This window comes from Nuphar pumila, chromosome 14 (genome assembly GCF_984573655.1).
Source record: "Nuphar pumila chromosome 14, dmNupPumi1.hap1.1, whole genome shotgun sequence".
NCBI classification, from domain to species: Eukaryota; Viridiplantae; Streptophyta; class Magnoliopsida; order Nymphaeales; family Nymphaeaceae; genus Nuphar; species Nuphar pumila.
The window spans coordinates 56975279-57002526 of NC_143262.1; the positions used below are offsets into that span (position 1 = coordinate 56975279).

The window sequence follows — 27248 nt, forward strand, 5'->3', positions numbered from 1 at the left end:
TTTTTTCTGTATACAAGCGAGATGAGTTTCTTGCTAATTTATGAACATTTTGTTTATATTATGAACATATGTTTCCATTAAAATTTATAGTAGTTCTAGCCAAAACTTAATATTCATTCTTGATAGATTATTTGGTTTTGGATAGTTGTCTCTTGTGTGCCTATTGTGATGCTTTGTTTCCCTTGTGTTCTTGCCCATAAGTGGCATTTGAGCTCTTTTCTTTCGAATACTATTTCATTACAACAAAAAATAAAATTGGAGCATATGTTGATGAAATCTGCCTGTGTATAACTGTTTAGTTATACACTGCCGGTCCCAAGCCCGGATAAAGGAGGAGGGTTGCGGTAGGCCTGTGACAGCCAGCATAAAAACTTTGTCATACCCTATGAAAATGAACCAATATGAGAATTTCGTTGGGGCGTTCCCTACTGAGCGACGCGCTGTACTCTCTAGGCCCGGAGGCAGTGATAAATGGGCAAGGGTTGCTAGGTCGTCGCCCAGAAGCGACGCATCACACCGGCGCCCGGGTGTGGTGTCAAATAGGCAAGGGTTCCCTCACTTTGTTGGACGGGTGGGGGTAAAGAAGTTAGTCCAAGACCATAAAATTAGGTTAGCCACTTGGAACATAGGGTCTTTAACTGGTAAGTTGGTAGAGTTAGTAGATGTTATGTGTAGGAGAAAGATTGATATTTTATGTCTTCAAGAGACCAAATGGGTAGGTGAGAAAGCAAAAGTGATAGAACCTTGGGGATATAAGATTTGGTATACAAGAATAAATAGGAATAGGAATGGAGTAGGGATTGTTATGAGTCGTCAGTTTATAGATAATGTAGTTGAGGTCCGTAGGAAGGGTGATAGAATTTTACTTATTAAATTAGTATTAGGTACGGATATTATTAATATTATTAGTGTTTATGCACCTCAAGTAGGTTTAGATGATTCCATTAAGCATCAATTTTGGGAAGATTTAGATGGAGTAGTACAAGGGATATCTTATGGAGAAAAGCTTTTCATCGACGGTGACCTTAATGGACATGTAGGCATTAGTAGGGATGGATTTGAGAGTATCCATGGTGGCTATGGTATAGGAGAAAGAAATGAAAGTGGAGAAAGGATTTTAGATTTTTGTTTGTCCTATGATATGATCTTAGCAAACACTTGGTTTAGGAAGAGGGAGTCTCACCTAGTAACATTTAAAAGTGGGGTTAATACGAGTCAGATAGTTTTTTTTCCTACTTAGAAAGAGAGATAGGGGTTGTTGCATCAATTGTAAGGTTATACCGGGAGAAAGTGTAGCTACACAACATAGAGTTTTAATTTTAGATCTTAGAATTAGACAATGCCGCAAAAAGGATAGACATAGGATAGATCCTAGAATTAAGTGGTGGGCACTGAAAGGAGCTAAACAAGGAATGTTTGTAGAGCAGGTAGTTAAGGAAGCTGATTGGTGTCTCGAGGAGGATTCAAAATCAATGTGGAATAAAATAGCGGGTGGCATGAGAAAAGTGGCTAAGGAGGTATTGGGTGAGTCTAAAGGCGGTGCACCACTAGGTAAGGATACATCATGGTGGAACGTGGATGTCAAATTAGCTATTAAGGTTAAAAGAGAGTGTTATAGAAATCTAAGTAAGAGTCGTGATAATGAGAATTTGGAGAAGTATATGTTAGCAAAGAAGGAAGCTAAAAAAGTTGTTCAAAACGCGAGAGCTAAGGTATATAAGGAGGTTTATGACAAGTTGGATACCAAAGAAGGCGAGAAGGATATTTATAGGCTTGCAAAGATGAGAGATAGGAAATCAAAGGATTTGGGTATGGTTAGATGTATCAAAGATGAAACGCAAAGGGTTTTAGTTAAAGATGAGGAGATTAAGGAGAGATGGAAAGATTATTTTGATAAGCTATTTAATGATAGTCATGCTCAAGATCTTGGAGACTTCTCCATTCCTTTTTATGAGATAAATCATGACTTCATGCGCTAGATTCAAAAGAAAGAAATTGCAGAGGCTTTGCAGAAAATGAAATCAAGAAGGGCAGTTGGCCCAGATGGTATACCTATCGAGGCTTGGAAATGCTTGGGAGAGAAAGGTTTAGAATGGTTGAAAAATCTTTTTAACTTGATTTGGCGAACAAATAAGATGCCTAATGAGTGAAGGAAGATTTCTTTGGTGCCTTTATATAAGAATAAGGGTGATATACAAGATTGCACAAACTATCGTGGTATAAAACTCATGAGTCATACTATGAAACTTTGGGAGAGGGTGATTGAGTCTAGGTTGAGGAAGGTTGTCATGATATCGGAGAATCAATTTGGTTTTATGCTTGGAAGATCAACTATGGAAGCTATACATCTTCTTAGACAACTTATTGAAAGATATAGAGAGAGGAACAAAGATTTGCATATGGTTTTTATTGATTTAGAGAAGGCATACGATAGAGTACCTAGGGACGTTCTCTGGTGGACAATGATGAAGAAAGGCGTTTCTCTCAAGTACATTAGTATAATTAAAGATATGTATGAAGGAGTAGTAACCAATGTCCACACTTGTGGAGGAGTGACAACCAATTTTCCGATAACGGTTGGGTTACATCAAGGATCTGCTTTAAGCCCTTTCCTATTTGCGATAGTGATGGATGAGCTTATGAGATCAATTCAAGAAAATGTACCGTGGTGTATGTTGTTTGCTGATGATATTGTTTTGATTGATGAGTCTAGAGCTGGGGTTAATGCTAAGTTAGAATTATGGAGACAGATATTGGAAGATAGAGGTTTTAAGTTGAGTAAGAGTAAGACTGAATATATGGAATGTCGGTTTAGTAAGCAACGAAGTAGTGATGGGAGTGTAGTGAAGCTGGTGAGCAAGAAATACCGGTGAATGATTATTTCAAATATTTGGGATCCATCATTCAAAAGTATGGAGAAATTGATGGAGATGTAAATCATAGGATAAAGGTTGGGTGGATGAAATGGAAAAGTGCAACTGGAGTGTTGTGCGATCGTAGAATGCCATTGCGGTTGAAGGGAAAGTTTTATAGGACGACTATTAGACCCGCTTTACTATATGGTACGGAATGTTGGGCTGCCAAGAGACATCATATTCAAAAAATGAGTGTAGCTGAGATGCGGATGCTTAGATGGATGTGTGGAAATACAATAAAAGATAAGATTCGGAACAAGGAGATATGTAAGAAGGTAGGTGTTGCACCCATTGAAAATAAGATGCGAGAGAATCGTTTATGGTGGTTTGGACATATTCGGCGAAGGCCTAATGATGCTCCAGTTAGAAGGTTGGAGAAATGGGAAAATATATTAGTTAAAAGAGGTCGGGGTAGGCCTAGGAAGACTTGGATGGAGATGATAGGAAAGGATATGAATGCTTTGAACCTCACCGAGGACATGGCATTGGATAGAAATGATTGGAGGAAAAGGATTCATGTGGAAGACCCAAAATGAATTTCTTTTTTGGTTCATATCGCTGACCCCAATTGTTTTGGGATGAAGGCGTAGTTGTTGTTGTTGTTGTATGTTGATGAAATGAAATCTACATGGTCTCAAACTAGATGTATACAAGCGAGATGAGTTTCTTGCTAATTTATGAACATTTTGTTTACATTATGAACATATGTTTCCATTAAAATTTATAGTAGTTCTAGCCAAAACTTAATATTCATTCTTGATAGATTATTTGGTTTTGGATAGTTGTCTCTTGTGTGGCTATTGTGATGCTTTGTTGCACTTGTGTTCTTGCCCATAAGTGGCATTTGAGCTCTTTTCTTTCGAATACCATTTCATTACAGCAAAAAATAAAATTTGAGCATATGTTGATGAAATGAAATCTACATGGTCTCAAACCAGATGTACCCTTATGTCCGATATTTGAAAGAATACAACTAGAAATAAACCATATATTAATTTGACAGTGAGCTCTCCAAAGGGCACTGAATTTTGGAAAGCAGAGAATGTTGAACGTACTTGTATGCATGCAGAATTTGGAGTTGAGTTCCTATCCTCTGCAATAAAGGAGATTGGACTTAAAAATATTGTTCAAATTGTAACTAACAATAGAAGCAATTATAGAAGATAAAACATTATTCATGAAGAATGTTATCAGAATATTTTTACTACAACATGTGCTGCTCATTGCATTGATTTAATGCTTGAAGATAATGATTGTTTGGAATATGTGTCACTTGTTATGAATAATGCATGGTGGATTGCAAATTTTTTATTTAATAAGCAATAAGTTCTGGATGTTATGAGGGCTCACACAAAGAGCACATTGCATTGATTTAATGCTTGAAGATAATGATTGTTTGAAACATGTGTCACTTGTAATGAACAATGCAAGGGTGATCACAAAATTTGTATATAATAAGCAACAAGATTTGGATGTTATGAGGGCTCACATAAAGAGAAGTGAGTTAAAGAGACTGGGTGTGGCAAGATTTACAACTCAATTTATTTGTCTAGAGTTCATTTTGAAACAAGAAGAGAACCTTAGGTTTATGGTTGCTTCTAATGAATGGAGTCAGTTAGAGGAATTTAAAACACAAGGAAAAGAAGCAACTGACATCATTTAAGGTGATCATTTTTTGGAAAGTTGGAAAAGAAGTAATCATGTCTATTAAGCCATTGGTAAAAGTCTTGAAAATGATAGATGTAGAAGGAGCTACCATGGGATATTTGTATGAGGCACTTGATAGAGATAAAGATGCTATCATGTGTGTTAATGGGGACAAGAAAGAAAAAAAAGTCATATTGGAATATTGATAAGAGATGGAACCATAATTTGCATAATCCTATACATGTTGCAGCTGCTTGCCTAAATTCTCATTTATTTTATGAAAAAAATGGTAAAGCTGGATGATGAAGTTCATGAGGGTTAGGATGTGAAAAAGAAGTATCTTTCTTATAAAAATGGGAAGATGGTAGCCAAATAACTTTTAAAGTATCATGCTAGAAATCCTTATTTGTTTCATAAGGGGCTAGACATGGATCTTATTCACTCTGCATATCCACGTAAGTATTCTTTTTGCTCAATTCTTTTTAAGTTTTATTGCTTATTGTTTCACAAGGGGTTAGTCATGGATCTTATTCACTCTGCACATCCACATAAGTATTATTTTTGCTTAATTTTTTTTTTAAGTTTTATTGCTTAATCTATGATTTCTTACTTTATGCTCTATTGTTAATTTCTTATATTTTCACAATAGGAATTTGGTGGGACATGTTTGGAAGCTTTGTTCCTATGTTTTGGCAAGTATCAATCAAAATCTTAAGCCAACCATGTAGTGCTTCAGCTTGTGAGAGGATTTGAAATGCATTTGATGCAGTTAATACCAAGAAGAGGTCAAATCTTGGACCCACAAGCTAGCTGATTTGCTGTTTATTAAGATGAATATGCTTATGAAGAAGATGACTCCAAAAATAGAGAATAAGAATGCAAATCTAATCTATATCAATCACATGGATCCATTTGTTGATGATGAGATAGAGGAAAATCCACCTTCAGAAGATAGTGAAGAAGATATTTGTGGAAGTCGTAGTCATAGAGGGCGAGCGCATAGAGCAGTTGATTATGCTTCTGCATCATCAGATGATGCTTGATTTTTTTTTAAGAAATTATGATATTGAGCCTTGAACTTTATTTTGGCATTGTGTGGGCTATGACTTATGGAGTTATGAGTTATGACATTTTTTTTGGAGTTGTTTACTTGTTACTTGTTAGTCTTTTCATGTTTACTTCTAAGTTCTAAATTCTTCACCTTTTCCTATTATTAGATGGATGCTATACTGCTATGATTATTTGTTATGTTGTTAGTTGTTACTTGTAAGTTGTTTAGTTATTAATTTATTGTTTGTTAGTTGTTGACTTAGTTGCTCACTTATCATTTTGCCTTGTCTATTTTAAGGTCTTTAGCTTAGTTTTCTTTTATTTTCTTATTTTTTGTATTTTTACTTATTTTTTAGAAGTTTTATTTAATTTTTTAAATATTACTGAGATATTCTTGAGATTTTCAACTTTTGAAAATCTCTTCGAGAAATACCCTCATCGAGAAATTACTTTGAACCACTGTCACTGATATCGCTGATATTTTGAAAATATCGCAATATTATTGTCTATTTCAAGGTAGTCGATAATATCGAGAATGTATTGCGATATTTTTAAAATATCGCTAGAAACAAAACATCACAATATTTTTTTAGATTTTTTTTTAAAATTTTAACTTTTCATTTCCTAGTTTTTTGTTTCTTTTATATATTTAAAACCTTTAAAACATGTTTCTTTATATTTTTGAAAGAAAAATATTGCAAAACTTATTATTTTCTTAGTTTTTTTATTGTTATTTATATTTTTTTCAAAATTTTAAACTTTCGAGATATTCCTGAGATTTATCAACTTTTGAAAATCTCTCAGAGAAATACCCTCACTGAGAAATTAGTTTTAACGATACAGGTGACTATGGTATTATTAGGGGTATTGCAGCCTGTGTAAACATATTAAGTTTGAATATAAATAGAAGAAACCCAGGTCACGTCCTATATTGGGAACCGTGTCATCAACAACCCCTTCTACTTTGCTATGTTTTCTTCTTCTTCTTGCTGGAATATGTGCAACATCCTTAAGGGAATACATTCTTTTGAGGTATTCCCAAGCTTTATTTGCATACTCAAAATTTTCAAGACTTGAGTATTTCTTGATATCAATATTATTAATGAGCCAAAACAAGATCTTGACATATCTCATCCTCCTTTCCTTCCATTTTTTCTCGTAAGTAGCAAGAACTTTAGTTTTCTCACCCTCCGTAAGTGAAACCTTCTTCTTGTTCTCTACCTTGGTGAGAACTAATTTAGGCTTCGGATCAGATCCATCCATTAGTCCCCACAACCCTTTCCCCCAAATATGGTGCTTCATAATTGAAGACCATGTTACATAGTTAGAATCATTAAGTTTCATAGCCATAATGGTGATACTTTCTTTGTCATCCATTTTACAAGGGTGAGAGAGATACAAAGATAGAGTGATAAAAGATATAGAGAAGAAGAACAAAAATAAAACAAGCACGATCACTCCACCCAAAAATTTGACACTGATCTAGCACCACCAATGGATCACACGAACAATTGGATTTTAATCTTAGTGTGCAACGCGATCCCATGAACATCAACAAGGAGCTTAGCACCACCAAGCTCTGCTACATGTAAGGAAATGAGGGCCTCAAACAAAGTCTACCAAATCACCAAAGTGGACACGAAAGAGCCACAAAAGGGATTACTCACAAAATCCACAAAGAGGCTCACAAAATATAAAATTAATATTTTACTGATGTTCAAAATATGCAAAAAGCATTACGAATGACAAAGGGGTGAACCCCTTGTTATATACAACAAGGGAGATGGACTAGTTCCAGCAGCTATATTTGTCTAGTCAACTTTGTGTTGACTAATTCAAATAGAACTAAACAAAAAGAAATAAAGGAAAATTATTTACAACAATAAAATATATATATACATACATATGGTATATACAATTTAACAATTCATTGATCTCGTGGCGGTGCAAGAAGCAACATATGGTCTCGTTGTCCTTAACAAAAGTGAAATATCAAGCCATGTCTACTACCATTATGGAAGTAGTCTGGCTTAGAAGACTTCTGCCAAACATGAGAGTCAAGTTGACTGGAGCATCCATAATGTGTTGTTGTTATCTACATTGCCAACAACCATGCGTTTCATAAGAAAACAAAAGACATTAAGATTGACTGTTACTACGTGAGAGAGAAATTCTTACAAAAGACTATTGAGTTGCCCTCTGTCAATTTAGAATATCAACTGACAGACTTCTTCATAAAGCCTCTCTCGGCTCCACGCTTCCATTTTTTCCTTGACAATCTTTCGGTTATTACACCGTAAGTTTGAGGGGGAGTGTAAAATTCTATATATTTTATATATTATATACATATATATGTATATATTTATATATGTACTTATATGTATATATATATACATATATGGTATATATATTTTTTGTTCAAAATAATAATAATTTTTTGTCTTTTATTTTGTTTTTAGCTAGGTCTACTAGATGTTAGGATGTCCAATGGCTAGTATTTCTAGCAGTTAGACTAGTCTAACAGCTAGTTTGGGCTGCTCTTTGTGTATATATAGGGGATTCTCACCCCTCTTGTATTATGCATTCTTTGTGTATTTGATATTAGTGCAAGGTCCAGATTCACGTATGAGGGTCCAGATCCAAATCACGTCAGATCCAGATCACCCAATGTGCATCTTGTGTTCATGTCTAATGTGATTGTTGTGTTTCCTTAAATGCCCCTCATTAATCTCTTATGTATTTTATGTAAATGAGGGTATTTTAGTCATGATGTATCTTAGTTGTAAAGTTAATATATAGTTACAAGAGAAACACGATTTTCCCATATTGGGAATCGTGTGTGCTCAGCCCCAAACCCTATTGTCCTTTTTTCTCTCTGCAGGGATTTCAGAAACCCTAAATCTAACATGGTATCAGAGCCATGATCCGCAGCAGGGATAGAAAATCTTGGTGAACTTCAAGATCCGATCTTTTCTTCCTCCAAGTAATAGTTGATTCTTCTAATCCTCTTTTTCTTTCCGCTTTCTTTATTCTTCTTCAAATCTGGACCCTCCTTTTCTTGCTATTCCTTTCTCAAATCTGCGTTTCTTCTTGTTTCCTCTTCCTTCCTCAAATCTGATTTCTTTCCTCTTAAATCAAACATGCATTTGGGTGAATCTCTATTTCTTGACATCTTGGGTTGAAGTTTTTTAAATATATTCTCGTTGAATCATGCTTGGGTCACTATTTTGATCTTTCTTTCTATTTTATTCCTTTTTTGTTAGATCTTACTCATCAAGCTTGAGAATCTGATTGACGTCACCCTAGATCTCATGTTTTCGGTTTGTGATAATCAGGAAAAATCAAGTTCAAAGTTGATCTTGACATATTGTGTTTCTAAAATTTTGTTTGTGGCAAATATCTTTGATTGTTAATCTCACGTTTTATTCTGCAAAAGAAAAAACGTGAGAAATTATTGCCTCCTATTGTTGCCGATTTCTTGCAATACCTTTTGTCGATTGATATTGCCTCTTATTGCTTATTGGCTGCCCTGATTTAATCTTTCTGCATCGTTCCTTAGTTCATCCCTCATGGATTCAAGTTCTTCTTCAGGATCCATCTATGCCGGTTTCCTTGGTCAATTGATTTCTGAAAAATTAAATAATTTCAACTAGCTTTACCTAAAAAATGCAGATTGTTCATTTTATTAGGAGCCAGGATCTTGTTGGTCACCTAGATTGATCAGTAGTTGCTCCACCTGAGTTTCTTAAGCAGAAATATAAAGATGACAAAGGGGTTGTCACCGCAACGAGGATTGCTCGTAATCTAGATTTCATCAACTGGATAAAGAAGGATCAAGCTTTAGTTTCCTATATTACTTCCACTTTATCGAGGAGGTATTGGTGGGAATACCAGATGATTGCACTGCCATGGTGTTGTGGAATACATTGCAACATACTCACAAATTTCAGAGGCCAAAATTATGTATCTGAAAAGAGAGTTCCAGATGTTGAAAAAGGAAGCATCCATGTTTATTATGGAGTATTTCAATAAAATCAAGTCCATTACAGATCAGTTAGCATTAATTGGATGCCAAATATCTGAGAAAGACAATTCATCAAGCTCTAGTTGGTTTGGGACCTGAGTTTCACATGCTGTCCACTACTCTGCAATTTGTCAGGACCATTTCTGATTTTGATGATCTGAAGGCCAAACTTCTTAGCTATGAGATGTCATTAAAGGGGATGTCAAATACAGAGAAGGCTGAAGCAAACTTACATGATATATTGTTTACGAGATCTTTTTCAGGCCGTGGATGTGGCAGAGGCAGATGTTATAATTAGGGAGGACGAAGAATTCTTCGTACTTCTAATAACCCTTTAAGAGGAAGAGGTACTTCTAATAACAACATTTCTACATGCTATATTTGCAAGAAGGGTCATGTAAAAGCAAAGTGTTGGTTTAAAGATGATCCGAGATATAATCCTGAAGCTAGAGGCAAGCCTGTGCCTAGAGATCAAGAGTAGAACAAGGGGCAAAGTGGCCTTGACACGGATCTTTTGTTGGCTGCATTTTCTGGACTGAGCATCAAACAAAATGATCAGTGTGTTTGGTACGTTGATTCAGGAGCCGCCAACCATATTACAGGTGATACAGGTAAATTCTCTAAGCTGATTCCTTATTCTAGTAAAAATAACATATTACTGGAGATGGTAGATGCTACCCTATCACACATTCCAGAGATATCATCATTCCTTTGTCCAAATCTTATCCCATCCAGTTGTTTGATGTATTGTGTTCTCCCAATATAAAAAAGAATATAGTTTTGTTTCTAAACTTGTCGATAATACCAAAATCATATATTGAATTTACTCCATCTTCTGTGTATGTTAAGGACCTTCAAACCAGGGCGACGTTCGCTGAAGGAGAAAGGTCTGGCAACATGTACGTCTTCAGAGAAGATCCCTTGGTTGCACGAGCTACTTTGGATAGTCACTTGAAGCCTGAGTCCTCTGCGTGTGTCTTCAGTATTTCAAAGTCCGGTTAGTCAAATGTTTGGCATAGTAGGTTAGGTCATTGTGGTGGAGTTTTTATTGAAAGATTAGTCTCAAATAAATTGTTGCCCAAATCTGTCCTGGGTGAAGAGTCTCGTGATAGTTTATGCCCTAGTTGTCAAGTCTGTAAGTCATTATTCATTCTGATGTATGGTGATCATCTCCACTTCTCTCTTCTTCTAGTAGTCAATATTATGTTTCGTTTATTGATGACTACTCTCGTTACTCTTGAAGTACAAATCTGAAGTTTTTGGTGTGTTTAAGAATTTTTGTGCTTATGTTCGTACTCAATTTTCATTAGATATTCTAAATTTTCAGTGTGATGGTCGTGGTGAATACTCGTCAAAAGAATTTATTGCATTTTTATAGAATAATAGAATTAGTCGAATAGTTTCATGCACGCAGATACTTCAACAAAATGACATTGCTGAAAGGAAGCACCACCATATTATGGAGAGTGCAATGTACATGATTCATGAAAGTAAAATTCCCATAAAACTATGGACTGAGGCATTTCATACAACTGTTTGTATTATAAATAGATTGCCCTTGAAACTTTTGCAAAATAATTCTCTCTATTTTATGTTGTTCGGGAAGCATCCAAATTACGATGAGTTGAGGACTTTTGGTTGCGTATGTTATGTGCATGTGGATAGCCAGTTGAGAAACAAATTTCAGGATAAAACCCATGTTTGTCATTTTATTGGATATGCTGATGATTACAAAGGCTATAGGTGCTATGATCTCAAGTTAAGAAAAATTAAAATATCTAGGAATGTTGTATTTGATGAGTTCAATTTTTCTAATGAATAAGAGCAATGTCGATGTATATCATGTTAAAAAATGATGTATATTTATATATATATATATCTATATACATAGATTACGACACATACACATATATATAATATATATATGTCTATGTGTCTATCTATATATATAAATATATATATATTTATTTTGTAAAACCCGATAGGGGTATTTCTGTCATTTCACCCTGTACACGCATATCATTGATATGCTTTTCTCTTTTTCTTTTTCCTTTATTCTTTTTCCTTTTTTTTGCTTTTTTAGTTTTTTGTTTTTATTCACTTGAGAGGGGTCCACATAGAGTCGTTGGACCCCTCCAATGGTCATAAATATGACCGTTGGAGGGGCTCCAACGACTCTATGGGAGCCCCTCCTTGGGTCCCTTGCTGTGTATAAATAAGGGGCACAGCCCCATGTATTTGTTAAGCTTCTTATGAAGCATTCTATGAAGAGAAACATATTTTTTATCTTCTTTTTGTGCTTAACCACTTTTGTGGTTTATTTTGCCCTTTAGTGGCCTCTTGTGTATGTGCGTGCTTCCGTGCTTTCGCTTGGAGACGTTGCTCTTTTCATTTGGCACTTCATTACATGGTATCAAAGCAAGGTTAAGAAGGCTTCATTGGATCCTCCCTCGACAAGTAATACCTCTCCTCTCTCTTGTCTTATAAATTTTTCTTCTAATGGCCAACAAAGATGCAAAAATCGATCTCTCATTCAAATTGGATGGGACCAATTATCGCATGTGGGCGGCCGCTATGGAGAATAATCTCAAAGGTAAAAGGCTTTGGGGTTATGTATGTGGAACCATTCTGGAACCACAACTAAAGTTAACTAAACTTGAAGGAGGTGAAGAAAAAGCTTTGAATGAAGAAGAAAAAGAAAAGGCTATTCTTGATTATTCTTCTAAAATGGAAGATTGGGAAAGTGAACATGCTAAAATCTTAGCATGGTTCATGAAGAACGTCGAATTAAAGATTTGTGCAAATCTTGCAAAATTCAAGAAGGCCAATGAAGCATGGTTTTTTATGAAAGGTATGTACACTCAAAGAGACCTTGCTAGGCATTTTTTTCTACAAGAAAAGGTAAGAGCTACCAAGCAAGGTGATATGAGCATTAGGGACTACTATAGTGCCCTATCTTCTTTATGGGATGAACTTGTCCTTCTCGAACCGCAATGGGAAGGAAGTGCTATTGCTATGCGACAAGAGCAAATGGAAAAAGAGAGGTTCTTTCAATTTATTCATGGGCTTCGTCCCGAATTTGAACAACTTAGAGGATCTCTACTTCATAGAGCCTCTACTCCTCTAAGCGATATTTTGGCCGATTTATGTCAAGAAGAAACCCGTTTGGCCTTAAAAAGGGATGTTGATGAAGTACATGCTGTGTCTAGACCCGGCAACAATGTAAGATCATATAAACCACCACATTTTTGGAAGAATAATGGTGGTGGAGGAAGAAAAATCATTTGTCATAATTGTAATGAACCGGGCCATATTCGTCCCAATTGCCCTAAATTCAAGAAGAAGGTAGCTTCCGTGGGAGAGACTCCCCCAATCATCAATGAAGATACAAAAAAGGATGGTGATATAAAGGATTCCATCGCTCATCTAACCGAAACTCTCCAACAATTTATGAAGATGAACGCCTCTACATCATCACCTTCCACTTCCGGTGCCGCCATCTCTTCATTTCCAGGTATGTCCTCTTGGATTCTTGATTCGGGTGCCTCTTTCCATATGACTCCAAATGCATCACTTTTGTCAAAACCAAGTTTCAATAAATTTAAATCATATGTATCCACCGCCGATGGAACTTCTTTAAATGTTGAGGGTATTGGAAACCTTGAGAAAATTTATGACCAAAACAAAGAATTTTTTGTTCTTAAAATCCGAATCATCCCAAAACTTAATCTAAATCTTTTTTCCGTCTCTCAAATTACCGATTTTGAATGTAATGTCTCTTTTTCACCTACCCATTGCTATGTGCAGGATCTCCGGTCCGGGAAGCGGATTGGGCAAGGCCATAGAAGAGGGGACCTTTACTATATGGATTTTTTGTCTTTGCCATCCAAATCATTTTGTAATCATGTTCAATCCAAAGATATTGAGACTTGGCATAAGAGACTTGGACACCCTAGTATTTCTAAATTGTACCTTTTTCCATTTTTGGAAAAATTTTGTAATACAAATACATTTACATGCAATGATTGTATTCTTGGGAAAATTCACTCTATTCCATATTCTCATAGCAATTTTGTGTCAAAAAGGCCTTTTGAACTTGTGCATTCCGATGTATGGGGACCGGCACCCGTTATGTCCAAAGGAGGCTTCTCTTACTATGTTTCTTTTATTGATGATTTTACTAGATACACATGGGTTTATATTATCAAGAATAAATCCGATGTCTTCACTAATTTTAAAGAGTTTCACGCTCTTGTTCAAAACCAATTCCAACACAATATAGCTATTTTTAGATCCGACTCAGGAGGAGAATACATGTCTAAAGACTTCCAAAATTATTTTAAAACAAATGGGATTTTGCACCAACGATCTTGTCCTAAAACTCCGCAACAAAATGGTCTTGCGGAAAGGAAACATAGGCATTTAATTGAAACCACAAGAACTCTTCTTGTGTCTAAATGTGTTCCTAAAAATTTTTGGGCCGAAGCTCTTCTTACCGCAACATATCTTGTGAATCGTATGCCCTCTTCTTCTTTGAAAAATGTTTCGCCCATTGAAAAATTATTTAAAATTACTCCCGATTTTAATAGACTAAGAATTTTTGGATGCAAATGTTTTGTACTTAGTCTAGGACAAGATAAGTTGTCACCTAAAGCTATTGAATGTGTGTTCATTGGCTATGGTGAGAATCAAAAAGGCTATAGATGCTATGATATTCGAAACAATAAATTATATGTGTCGAGAAATGTAAACTTTATTGAAGAACAAAATGGTTTCGATATCCACACATCTAAGGAAGACATCGATTATTCTTTTCTATTTGACTTAGCTCCTAGAATTGAGTCTCCTGAGGCTATTACTTGTGATACTAGTTGTGATGGAATTTCACATTATAATATACAACAACATGATAATACCTCCCAAAATGAAAACCTTAATGATATAAATGTCTATACCCGGCGGATAGGAAATGAACATCAACCTGCTATTGACAGATATTCTCAAGACTTCTCTTTAGAAGAATCTACTGACAACAACCTACCTAGGAGATCTTCTCGTACTAGTAGGCCACCACAAAAGTTTGTGTCCTATGAATCTTTTTCTCCGAATTATAGGGCTTGTCTTATGTTAATACATTCGTATCACGAACCTACCTCTTTCAAGGAAGCTAAAGATCACCCACATTGGATTGAAGCCATGAAAATCGAATTAGATGCTCTTAACAAGGCCCAAACCTGGAGCATTATTCCTCAACCTTTAGGGAAGAAGGCAATTGGGTGTAGATGGGTATATAAAGTCAAAACTAAATGTGATGGGTCTCTTGAAAGATACAAAGCTCGTTTGGTTGCAAAAGGCTATGCCCAAGAATATGTGATTGATTATGAAGAAACTTTTGCTCTCGTAGCCAGAATGACTAGTGTACGAACCTTAATTGCTTTAGCATCCATCAAACAATGGCCTATATACCAACTTGATGTTAAAAATGCTTTCTTAAATGGAACTTTATGTGAAGAAGTTCTTATGGACCCTCCGCCGGGTCTTGAAATTGGGAAAGGTAATATTCTAAAATTAAACAAAGCTCTTTATGGGTTAAAACAAGCGCCAAAAGCTTGGTATGATCTTTTTAGCAAAGTAGTTCTTGATAATGGTTTCTCCTCATGTTACACTGATACTGCTTTGTTTGTTAAATCCTCTAATGAACACATAACAATTTTGTTATTATATGTTGATGATATGATTATCACAGGTAATGATAAGAAAGGTATTGATCTTATTAAAAATATTCTTAAGAAAAATTTTGATATGTCTGATCTAGGTTTTTTGAGGTATTTCTTAGGAATTGAAGTTGCATACTCCTCCAAGGGGTATGTCCTTTCTCAGATGAAGCTTGCCTCTGATATTATTGCTAGGTCTGGGCTGACAGATGACAAAAGGGTGGAGACTCCAGAAGTGATCAATGCCAAGATGAGAGCCAATGATGGCACTCCTTTAGCAGATCCCACGCCTTATCGTCAATTGATTGGATCCTTAACATATTTATCTATCACCAGGCCTGACATTTCTCATGCAGTTCATAGTGCAAGCCAATTTCAGACTGCTCCTACCACCACTCACATGGCAGCAGTAATGAGGATTATCCGATACTTAAAAGATTCCATAACTAAGGGAGTATTCTTTTCCTCTTCTTCACCTCTTACTTTACTTGCGTATACTGACTCTGATTGGGGGGGTAACCCCGATGATCGTATTTCTACCACAGGTTATTGTGTGTTTCTTGGGGAGTCACTTATCTCCTGGAGGTGTAAGAAGCAGCGCAAAGTTTCTCTCTCATCTACTGAACCAGAATATCGTGCGATGGCCACTACCACAACTGAGATTATATGGTTAAGAAGCTTACTTAAAGATATGGGTGTCTCATTCTCCACTCCCTCAAAGCTGTGCTGTGACAACAAGAGCTCCATTTATATTGCTAGCAATCACACTTTTCACGAACGAACGAAGCATATTGAGATGGACTGTCATTATGTTCGAGATGAGTTTTTACGAGGCACCATTCAACTTCCATATGTTCCTACCGAATATCAGTTAGCGGACTTCTTAACCAAAGCTTTGCCTTCGCCTCGCTTCTACTTCCTCCTTAGCAAACTCTCGGTGATCTCACCATGTGTTTGAGGGGGGGTGTTAAAAAATGATGTATATTTATATATATATATCTATATACATAGATTACGACACATACACATATATATAATATATATATGTCTATGTGTCTATCTATATATATATATATATTTATTTTGTAAAACCCGATAGGGGTATTTCTGTCATTTCACCCTGTACACGCATATCATTGATATTCTTTTCTCTTTTTCTTTTTCCTTTTTTTTGCTTTTTTAGTTTTTTGTTTTTATTCACTTGAGAGGGGTCCACATAGAGTCGTTGGACCCCTCCAACGGTCATAAATATGACCGTTGGAGGGGCTCCAACGACTCTATGGGAGCCCCTCCTTGGGTCCCTTGCTGTGTATAAATAAGGGGCACAGCCCCATGTATTTGTTAAGCTTCTTATGAAGCATTCTATGAAGAGAAACATATTTTTTATCTTCTTTTTGTGCTTAACCACTTTTGTGGTTTATTTTGCCCTTTAGTGGCCTCTTGTGTATGTGCGTGCTTCCGTGCTTTCGCTTGGAGACGTTGCTCTTTTCATTTGGCACTTCATTACATATCAACCCTGGCCGGATGACAACCTATTTACACTGATGAACAATAGCGTGCAACAACCAAATCATAATTCTGATCAAGTTCATGACATTCGTATAAGGTAGATTCAAAGAAGGATGCGTTAACACAAGACACAATCAAAACCATCAACAGCCGTTCCTGCAAGATCAACAACAATCGTTAGATAAAGAGAGTCAACTCGAACCAATAAGAAGATCAAGCTCGATTAGTAGCAAAAGGGTTCACCCACGAGTACGACATGATTATGATGAAACCTTCAGCCCTGTTGTTAAGATAGGCACCATTCAAATCATTCTTTATCTAGCAGTTGATCACGAGTGTAAACTAAGTCAATTGGATGTGAAGAATGCATTTTTACATGGACATCTTAAGGAAGAGGTTTATATGATCCGCCACCGGGATATAGTAAGGATGATCCAAAGGCTTCTTATGTTTGCAGGTTAAAGAGAGCTATTTATGAGTTAAAACAAGCTTCAAGATCATGGTTTGACAATTTCTCTATTGTAATTCAAGGTTATGGTTTTACTCGGTCCCCATTAGATCATTCACTCTTTATTTACAAAGGTAACAATCTTATTACTGTGTTACTCATTTATGTTGATGATATAATTATTACCGGTAGTTGTGATGAACATGCTGAAGAAGTGAAAAGATTCTTAAATAAAAAGTTCAAGATGAAAGATCTTGGTCGGTTGAGATATTTTCTTGGAATAAAGGTAGATCGGCAGGATGATTTTCTTATTCTAACTCAACACAAATACACGATGAATCTCTTAAGTAAAATGAGCATGAAGGATTGCAAACCGGTTGCAACTCCAGTTCCTATTCATCAGAGATTGAGAGCAAATGAAGGAGAACTATACCATGACCTCACACAATTTAGAAGCATAGTGGGAATGCTACAATATCTTATGTTTACTCATCCATATATTGTTTTTGCGGTGAACCAGGTCTCACAATTCATGCATCAACCTAGATTACCACACAGGGAGGGTGTGAAGAGAATTCTAAGATATTTAAAGGAGGCTGTTGGAGATGGTTTGCTTTACAGAAAAATGGCAACACATGAAGATATGATGATGGTCACGACTTATTCAAATGCTGATTGGGTAGGTGATCTTGATGAGAGAAGGTCTGCTTCTGGATATTGTGTTTTCCTTGGAAGAAATCTGGTCTTATGGAGTAATAGAAAACAAAAGGCTGATGCAAGGTCCAATACAAAGGCAAAATATCGTTCCATGACTGCACTCACTGCTTAAATGACTTGGATCAGACATATGCTCTATGATTTGGGAGAAGTTATTCCCAAATCAGTATTGTTATGTGATAATCAAGGTGCTATCAAGATTTCAGTAAATCCCATCCATCATGGGAAGATGAAGCATATTGAAATTGCTTAACATTTTATTCGTCAGGAGTTGGAGGATCAAGAGATAGAGACCAAATATGTCAAGAACAAGTTGCTGATTTATTCACAAAAGGCTTCATGAAGAATAAATTTTGGTACTTAAGAAACAAGTTGTCCATGGTTGATAACCATATATAACTTGAGGGAGGCTATTAGCGTGAGGTCTAGATTCACGCATGAGGGTCCAAATCCAAATCATGTCAGATCCAGATCACTCAATGTGCATCTTGTGTTCACGTCTAATGTGATTGTTGTGTTTCCTTAAATGCCCCTCATTAATCTTTTTTGTATTTTATGTAAATGAGGGTATTTTAGTCGTGATGTATCTTAATTGTAAAGTTAATATATAGTTACAAGAGGAACACGATTTTCCCATATTGGGAAGCGTGTGTTCAGCCCAAAACCCTATTGTCATCTTTTCTCTCTGCAGGGAATTCAGAGGCCCTAAATCTAACATTTGATCCCTTGATGAAATTAATATTTTCAAGTGTTGTGTGTGCTTGTGATTCTACTTAGTGGCTGTTGTATTTGTGCCCTTAGCGGCCCAGTTGTGCACTCTTGTTTTTGTGCTCGTATCCCTAGTTCTGATGGACCTATATTCTCGGTGATTGCTTCATTACAGGTACAAGCTGGGAAGTAGGTTGTCATGTGGTTAGCTTACACCCATTGGCAAAGTCTTTGAGGCTTAATGATACTTTGTGGGTCGAATGAGAGCCTACATATTCTGTGTCAAGTTGTCCATAGATTGGGTCATCTTGCCTTGAGTTGGTTCAACCAATTGCAATCAAGTTTGACATGCAAATTTACTTAAATTCAGGGTCAAGAATGATGCACTATTTTTCTGTCAGTAAATGAATTTTTTACTAAAAATGATTAGAGCCCATAGTGTCCATTCATACATGATCCAACATTACCAGAACATGCTGTTCTGAAATGCATGACACAGTGATAGTATTTGTTTGCTTTTTTCCTAATTGTTATTGTTAATTTACCTGATGCTTGATGCAACAAATTTATCAACATACTTAAATGAAATGTGGAAAATAGTTAATACTCATCTAACATGAAGGGTTGATGTTTCTAATATTTTATATTAAAGCGCCTACTTTTTTATTTGGTTAGTCATAATATTTTTAGGCTTGTTCTTGATTATATCTTGCTATAATGTCTTGTATGTGCTTGGCAATCTAGCTAGTTAAACTTTTTTTTTGTTTTGGCCATTGTTTAAGATTTGCGGGAACAAAACTCTTGTTTTTTAGTTTGTCTTTCAGCTTATTTTCTAATTAGAAGTCCTCTTGTTGATTATCACAGGCCTTCCTTCTGTTGTTGTATTTCCTCACGATTGTAGAAGCTTCAATTGCCTTGTTAGGTGAGCTATTTAGTTACAAACTAATCTGGGTTCTATGTTTAGATTCTCTTCTTTCTATTATTTTCTGCCATAGTTATTAGGCCTTCTATGTGACAATTAATACACGGTTATGGTTGAAGAGGAGGCCTAATAAAAACAACTTTATTTCATTCCGAAGTTCCTTACCATCGGGTTTACAACAGGTATATGTCTTTACAATAATTATAATGGGCAAATGATGAAAAGCCCATGTTTGCAAGGGATAATTACAAAAAGAACAAAGAATAGAAAAGACAGAAGACAACACTATCCTACATATTCTAACAATGACTAAACTGCCTTTCTATACTAGAATAAGTATAAAACTGCCCTTATATACAACAATAAGTAAACTATAGACACATTTAACTCTTCCTCAAATTAACACTTGTATAACCGAGAGCTTGTCAAGTAGAAACTAAAATCTGGACGAAGCAAGTGACTTGGTAAACAAATTGGCCAACTGAAGCTTGGACATAACATAAGTCAAGGAAATGTTGCTTCCGAGAAATTTCCTCTCTTACATAATAGTAATCTGTTTTAGTGAGTCTTGTATGTATGAAAACTATTATTACTTGCGATATAAATAACACCTCTATTGTTACAGAAAACGTGTGATGGTTGAATTAAAGGTACACCTATGTCCATGAGCACTTGCCTTAGCCAAACTAGTTCAGTTGTAGTTGTAGCCTTTGCTCGGTACCCTCATGGATGACAAGAATACTTTCTGTTCTTTCTTGCACTGGTGCAAAATTAGAGAATCTCCTTAGAAAACACAATGGCTAGTCATTGAATATCTGTCAGTAATATCACCTTTCAAGTCTACACCTGTGTAAGCATCTAAGCCAAGTGCCGAAGGGGAAGATTAGAAAAGCCCCCTGAAAAGTAACTGAATGGCATTACAGTATTCCAAGACAAACACTCATGTGAAGCGTGGTGAGATCATGTTAATACAGTGTTAACTACATGTGCAATATCTGTCGGGTAATAGTCAAATAAGTGTTCCTATCAATTGGCGATATGAAGTAGGATTCTCAAATAAAATACCATTTAAAGTGTTCATAATCACATTTAGCATTTCTGATATATTTATGTATTTATCATCAGATGTGCCTAAACTTGAGAATTTGTCAGCAACATAGAAAATATCTGAGAAAAAACTTCCTCTATTATGATAAAATGTCGAAGAAATCCCGTATCAGTCATTTCAAATTGAATTTGAAGTTGCTTTTGATATATTCTCTAATTTCTTGCCATTATCAATAATTGATCATATCATCAACCTAAAGAAGTACAGAAATTCTTGTAGAAGATGGTCTTACAAACATATCAGTATCAATATAGCAAAATTCAAAACTTATATTTAACGTGGTTTTACTAAACCCATCATACCAAGCTCAAGGAACTTGTTTAAGATCATAAGCCATGAAGAATATCCAGATTTGGTTGGAGGTACATAAATATTCTTCTTGCAATTATCCATTCAAAAAGACATTCTTCACATCCATTTGGTACAAATGGCATTTTTTTATCAGCAGTGTTAAACATCCTAGTAGTTGCCATGTGAACAACAAGAGCAAAAGTTTTTTTATAATCTATTCCATACTTCTATAAATATCCTTTTACCTACAATCTTGCCTTATAATGTTCAAGAGTATCATCATTCTTTGTCTCAAACTTGAAAACCCATTTGTAATCAATAGTTTTCTTCTGCAAAAGAAGACATGGTATTTCCTAAATTTTGGCATTCTCTAAGGCATCTAACTCCATTGCTATTGCTTTCTCCTATTTTTATGACCCTATGCTTCTTGGCATGCAACTATGTAACATATTCCAACAAGAATGAACAATAGCCAAATAAGCCTCATATTTTAGAGCAAAAGATGATGAAACTGTGACACCGGTTGTTTATGTTGTGTTTTAATGAAAAAAATAGAATAGTAGTTGCATATGTGATGCAACTTTTCTTGGAAGTATTTTAAAAGATATTTTTTAGTAAATATCGTTTAGGTAAACCATGCATCAAATCTTAAATTTTCGGTTCACACTAGTGGTGAAGTCTGAGTCGAACAAAGGGAACATGTTTAAAAACCTTCGTACTCCACACAATAACAAAACTTTATTGCCTTAAAAACAAACAAAGCGTTCTCCTCTAAGAGTCCAAGCAAAAATTAAAAATTATTATAACCCAATTAAATGGCTAGAGGCCCCAAAAAAAAAAAAATTAAAGAAAAAAAAAATTTGTAAGGCTCTTTTCTTTTGCGGTTTAGCTTTCCTTGTCGCATGGGCACGACCCTGGCGATGTCACTTTCTTATGAACCCACTTGCAAAACACACAAAACACAAAACACCCAATCTACTAGATTCTAATCCAGTTCAAGTCAGTCTACAATAAATAAAGATTGAACCTAGGACTATGAATGTTAAATATATCTAAATATACCACACAAAACTAAAATCTGGAAACAAATGCACTACCCTAAAGTCTATCATTAAATCACTAACTAAAAAGGAGCACCCAGGCTGGGCGAAACTGCATCCTGCTAAGACCCAATCAGCAATATTTATTTTTGTCCAATAAAATGAATCAGTCAAAGCCTAAACAGGTTGATCGGCTGGTATGATCTGTTCAGCTGAACACTAGCCGAGTCTGATCTGGGCACATGCAGGCACGCCAACCAGGTCAGGCTCAGTTATCTTGAAAATATTTTATTCTGGCCTGATCTGGGTTAGAACACAGGAACTCTGCAGACTCATCTTGCCTTTGGCAAGTCCAAAAAAGAAATTTTAGCTTTAATTTCAGCAGACCCTTTTCTGCACCACTACTTGATCAAACAGATCTGCGTGATTGCTAAATCATGCAGGTCTGTTTATATCAACTAATCAGGCCCAACTTGATTGCTCAGGTTGACCGAGTCAGATCGGGTCTGGGCAATCAATGTGGGTCGACGATTAGCAGATCTAATTCAGTTTTGCTGAATCTAATGCAAGTTGGCAAATGCAAACCCAGCAACGCAGATAAAAAAAATAATAATACTTCCAACTCCCACAGCTGTCAATGAAATCTAAAAAAATATATCGACAACCAGCCACGCTGACCGAGTCGACTAGTCTGCGTTGGACTGACCAGAACGCAGATCAGTCGGCTGTCCAATGAATGGATCTGATTCTTGATGGGTCGGATCTGCTGTAGCAGGTCTGGACTCAGCGAATCTGGCGAGCAGATTCGCTAATGCTGGCTGGGCCTGATCTGGCCTGGTCAGGACCCGATCAAGGTCTGCCTACAGGAACCTGACCAGATCTGTCACCGATGACAGATCCGGTATAGATTCAATGCAGACCGCAATCTGCGTGCTCTTTTTTTTTTCTTTTTCACAGAGAAAGAATAAACAAGAAATTAGACTAGCTAAATGATGTAATACCTAACTGCAAAAAAAAAAGAAAATACGCATGAATCACAACCATCTAAATGCAATGTAAAAGAAATAACTATATGCATTCGACGATCCAAACATCTATTCTATGTACATGAAAGTAAAGAGAAGAGGGAGAAGAAGCGTACTTGGAGCCGCTTCCGACAGTGTGGGTAGAGAAGAATTGCCTTCTTATGAGATCGCACGCACGCCACGTTGTCCTCTGACGAGTCCAGAAGAAGAAGGCGGCAATGAACACGGGAAAGAAGAGAAGAGAGAGAGAGAGAGAGAGAGAGAGAGAGAGAGAGAGAGAGAGAGAGAGAGAGAGAGAGAGAGAGAGAGAGAGAGAGAGAGGCTGGCGTGAATCCCAAGAGGAGACATCCCCCTCTTCTTAATTGCTATTATTTATAATGATGGATTAGGTTTTGGGTGTGTTTAAGAAAATTTCTAAAACACCTCCAAAATTTCAATAATTTCAAAAGACCTACATTTTAAAAAACTATTTCTAAAAACACTGTTAGTAAAAATTTACATTATCAAAAAACACTCAAGTGGCTTCACTTTGTGCAATTTTTCTCTTTTTGAAAAATAAGTAGTGCCCTGCCAAAAACCGATTAAACACGGGTAATTAAATCTCGATTCACATGTAATCGTGCATATAAAATGTGTATAATATGCATAACAATTATGCATGATCAATATGCATCAAGCCAACTGAAAGACTATGAAAGAAATCACCCAACACATGACTTAGGATTGACATTGATAGTTTTTGCTTTGAAAATTTGCACACTTGTCTTTATAGAGAGTGATTTGAGATATATATGGATCACAAAAGTCTAAAGTATTTGTTTCATAAAGAGAGTTGAACATATGACAGAGGAAATAGATGGAATTTTTAAAGAGTTACAATTTTGGAATTCAATATCGTCTAGGCAAAGCCAACATAGTCGTAGATGCTTTAAGTGAAAAAAAGGAATTGGGTAGTGGCTTGCATGTCAACAAATTTGAAAGTCCAACCAATGCTCATGTAAGAATTAGAGATGTATAGAAAGAGGATCCTCTCTTGAAACTTTTAAAGGATGAAATTGAAAATAGTTGCAATCTGACTTGAATGTTCAGGAGATGCTATATTGAGATACAAGAGATGATTTTGTGTTCCAAGAAAGAAATATTAGAAGAAACCCATTGATCTCGATATTCTACTCAATATACGCACTACTATGATCTACAAAATTTATAAACCAAACATTGGTAGAGCAGCGTGAAGAAAAAAATTACTCAGTTTGTATCCAAGTGTTTGACATGTTAGCAAGTTAAAGTAGAGCCCTAGAAACCTAATGACTTGCTCTAGCACTTATCAAATTTTGCCTTTATATACATGAAATTTAAAGGACTAAATTTCTTTAAAGTGGGGAGGAATGTAATATACCACCCTATTTTCCTCAGTTATAGGCCTTAATTTTATTCTAATATAGCGATTTATATAAAAGTCAAACTTGGGCCCTTATTTCCAATGAGTACAATTAAGTTTGTTACATGCTAATTTTATTGTATCTGATTTTAGCTAAAGCTGTTGAATTTAGATTACATATGTTTCACATGTTTTAAAAGTTAGTCTTTTGCTTAAGTAGTTTATTAGTAATCTTATCAGACCATTAATTGATTTTCAGCTTCTATATCCTTATTAAACTACTGATTTTCATAAACCATGAAGTTATACTGTTATTAAAAGTAGATTAATAACTTCTTCCAAACTAAACTGGTTTTCTAAATTGTTTTGAAAAATCATTAGATTTCCTAAATTGCTTCAAAATTGATTAGCCATACTTTTTGTGAATTTAATTATTGGTTTAAGTGCAATTTTTGCTTTATTTTATTATCTTTTAGTTATTTGAAACCGTGTTATTTAGAAAATCAGATTTGGCATTGAAAATTGAAAGAAAGATCTATTTCAAATGTTTTCAAAATGTTTAATTTTGAAAGAATATGGTTCTTAATGATTTTAAGTGCTTGGATTTAAACATCCGTTCACATAAGTGTAAGTGGATCGCCGACCAGATGGTATATAGACCCCCGACAACCTTATCATGGATTACAAGCCCCTTTTGAAAAGTGTAAATGGTCCATTTGGCTTGTCATTGAGATTTATCGACCTAGTTGACAGTCCTGGGAAATCAGGTGGCCCTTTGGCATAGTCAATGGGAAAGGTGGAGTCTCTCACCAGTGAGTGGCTCATTGGAGTTTCTGAAAGGGATACGAGATCTTTGTTCCAATCGGATATCCAATGGGTGGTGGAGCCCGCCACTACTAGTGTTATCGGCCCATTTAAAGTATGGAGGGATTTTATCGGCCCAAATAAAATTGGGATTTATCATCATCGGTGGGAACGTGAATCAGACCTAAAAGAAATTGTTTTCTTAAAAGCTTAGTAAAATAAGTGTGTAATTATACTTCATTTACAAAGTAAGTTTTGTGAAATGGTACTCTTAAGAGCTGTTTTATTGTCTTTATGTGCAATCCTTTTTGGGAAGCAAGTCTCATAAATTTGCAAAAGTGATTTAAGATCTATTACGTTGTCTTTTCGAAAATGTCTTTTCAACTCTCTTATTAAAAAATCTTAAAAACCTAATTATTGAGATTGTAATTAGTTTCTTATTGAGCATCATAGTTCATTAGTGAATTATTATTGTTTCCAGAGTGACAATTTTGATAGAGGTAGCAAAGATTTTGAAAGACGCTCATGTATACTATGATGAGGATATCTGTAATGAGATCAAGAAGTCTCTACACACCTCAAACAAGAGGTAAATACAAACCCACACAAGGGGTACAAGCACAATAGCCACTTAGGGGCTTAAAAGAACACACAACATAAAAATATATTCTTTATTGAATGTCAAAAAGCACACAAAATTAATAGAAGACAAGGGTCTCAATGCCCATATTTATATATAAGAGGGGAGTGAGGAGCTCCCAAGAAATAGCTATTTGGACCTCCCAACGACTAGGATTTTAGCCGTTGGGGAGCCCCCAAGTTCCCCTATTGGGTTGTTCCTATTACAAGTGTTAAAAGACCAAAATACTCCTGAAGGGTAAACCATATTACATTCACAAATATATATATATATATATATATATATATATATATATATATATATATATATATATATATATATATATAAACACTTATATTCTAGCACCCTCCCATCAAACTCACGAAATCACAACCAAGAGTTTTTCAAGGAGAAAGTAAAATATGGGAGAGGGCAGCGCCTTAGCGAAGAAATCCACCAGTTGATATTCAGATGGTACATATGGTAGAGTGATTGTCTTCTTAAGGAATTCTTCACAGACATAATGTAATCCATTTCAATATGCTTTGTTCGCTCATGAAATGTATGATTGCTTGCAATGTAGACAACACTCTTGTTATCACAACATAATCTTGAGGGTTCTGTAATGCAAGCTTCCAAGTCTTTTAGTAACTGTTGCAACCACACCAATTTAAAAGTCGTAGTGGCTATGACACGCTATTCGGCTTTTGTAGAGGACATAGACACCTTTTGTTACTTTTTGCATCTCTAACATATCAAGGAATCACCTACATAAATATAAAAACCAGTGGTTGAGCGGCGATCATTTATATTTCCCCAATCAGAGTCAGTATATGAAATTGGTAAGTTGTATATGTATATATATGTATTTTCATATATATATATATATATGGTTCATATTGTACATATATACATATATATATATATTCATATATATGTATATATTTTATTTATAAATGATGTAATAGGTAAATACCCATTAGGGGTATTTTGGTCATTTCAGTTCTTGTAATAGGTTGTGCCCATTAGGGGCAAACTAGTACTTTATTTTATTCTTTTCTTTTCTTTTATTCTTTTTATGTTTTTATAGAGACTATTTAGTCAAATACCAAATATAGTTGTTAGGTTCTTTTTTGACTAGTCAACATAGAGTTGACTAGTTAATAGAGCGGTTAGAAAATATAGTTGTTGGAAGAGTTAACAGCTCTATTGATGTCTCCCTCTCTCTTGTACGTGTATAAATAGGGGCTTTTATCCCTTTTTATTTTTTAATGCTTCTCTTAAGCATTTATGCTCAATAAAGAAAAATATTTTTATGTTTTGTGT

General features: G+C 35.5%; 1 protein-coding gene across 1 annotated transcript in view; it reads left to right on the top strand.

Annotated features, from left to right (window-relative positions):
- The window catches only part of LOC149816856 (DNAJ heat shock N-terminal domain-containing protein), a 205400-nt gene that overhangs the window by 4547 nt on the left and 173605 nt on the right, over window positions 1-27248 (top strand). The window contains exon 9 of the mRNA XM_089987245.1: window positions 19597-19654. Within this exon, the coding sequence (XP_089843371.1) occupies window positions 19597-19654 (58 nt within the window). The remainder of the gene's footprint in view (window positions 1-19596; window positions 19655-27248) is intronic.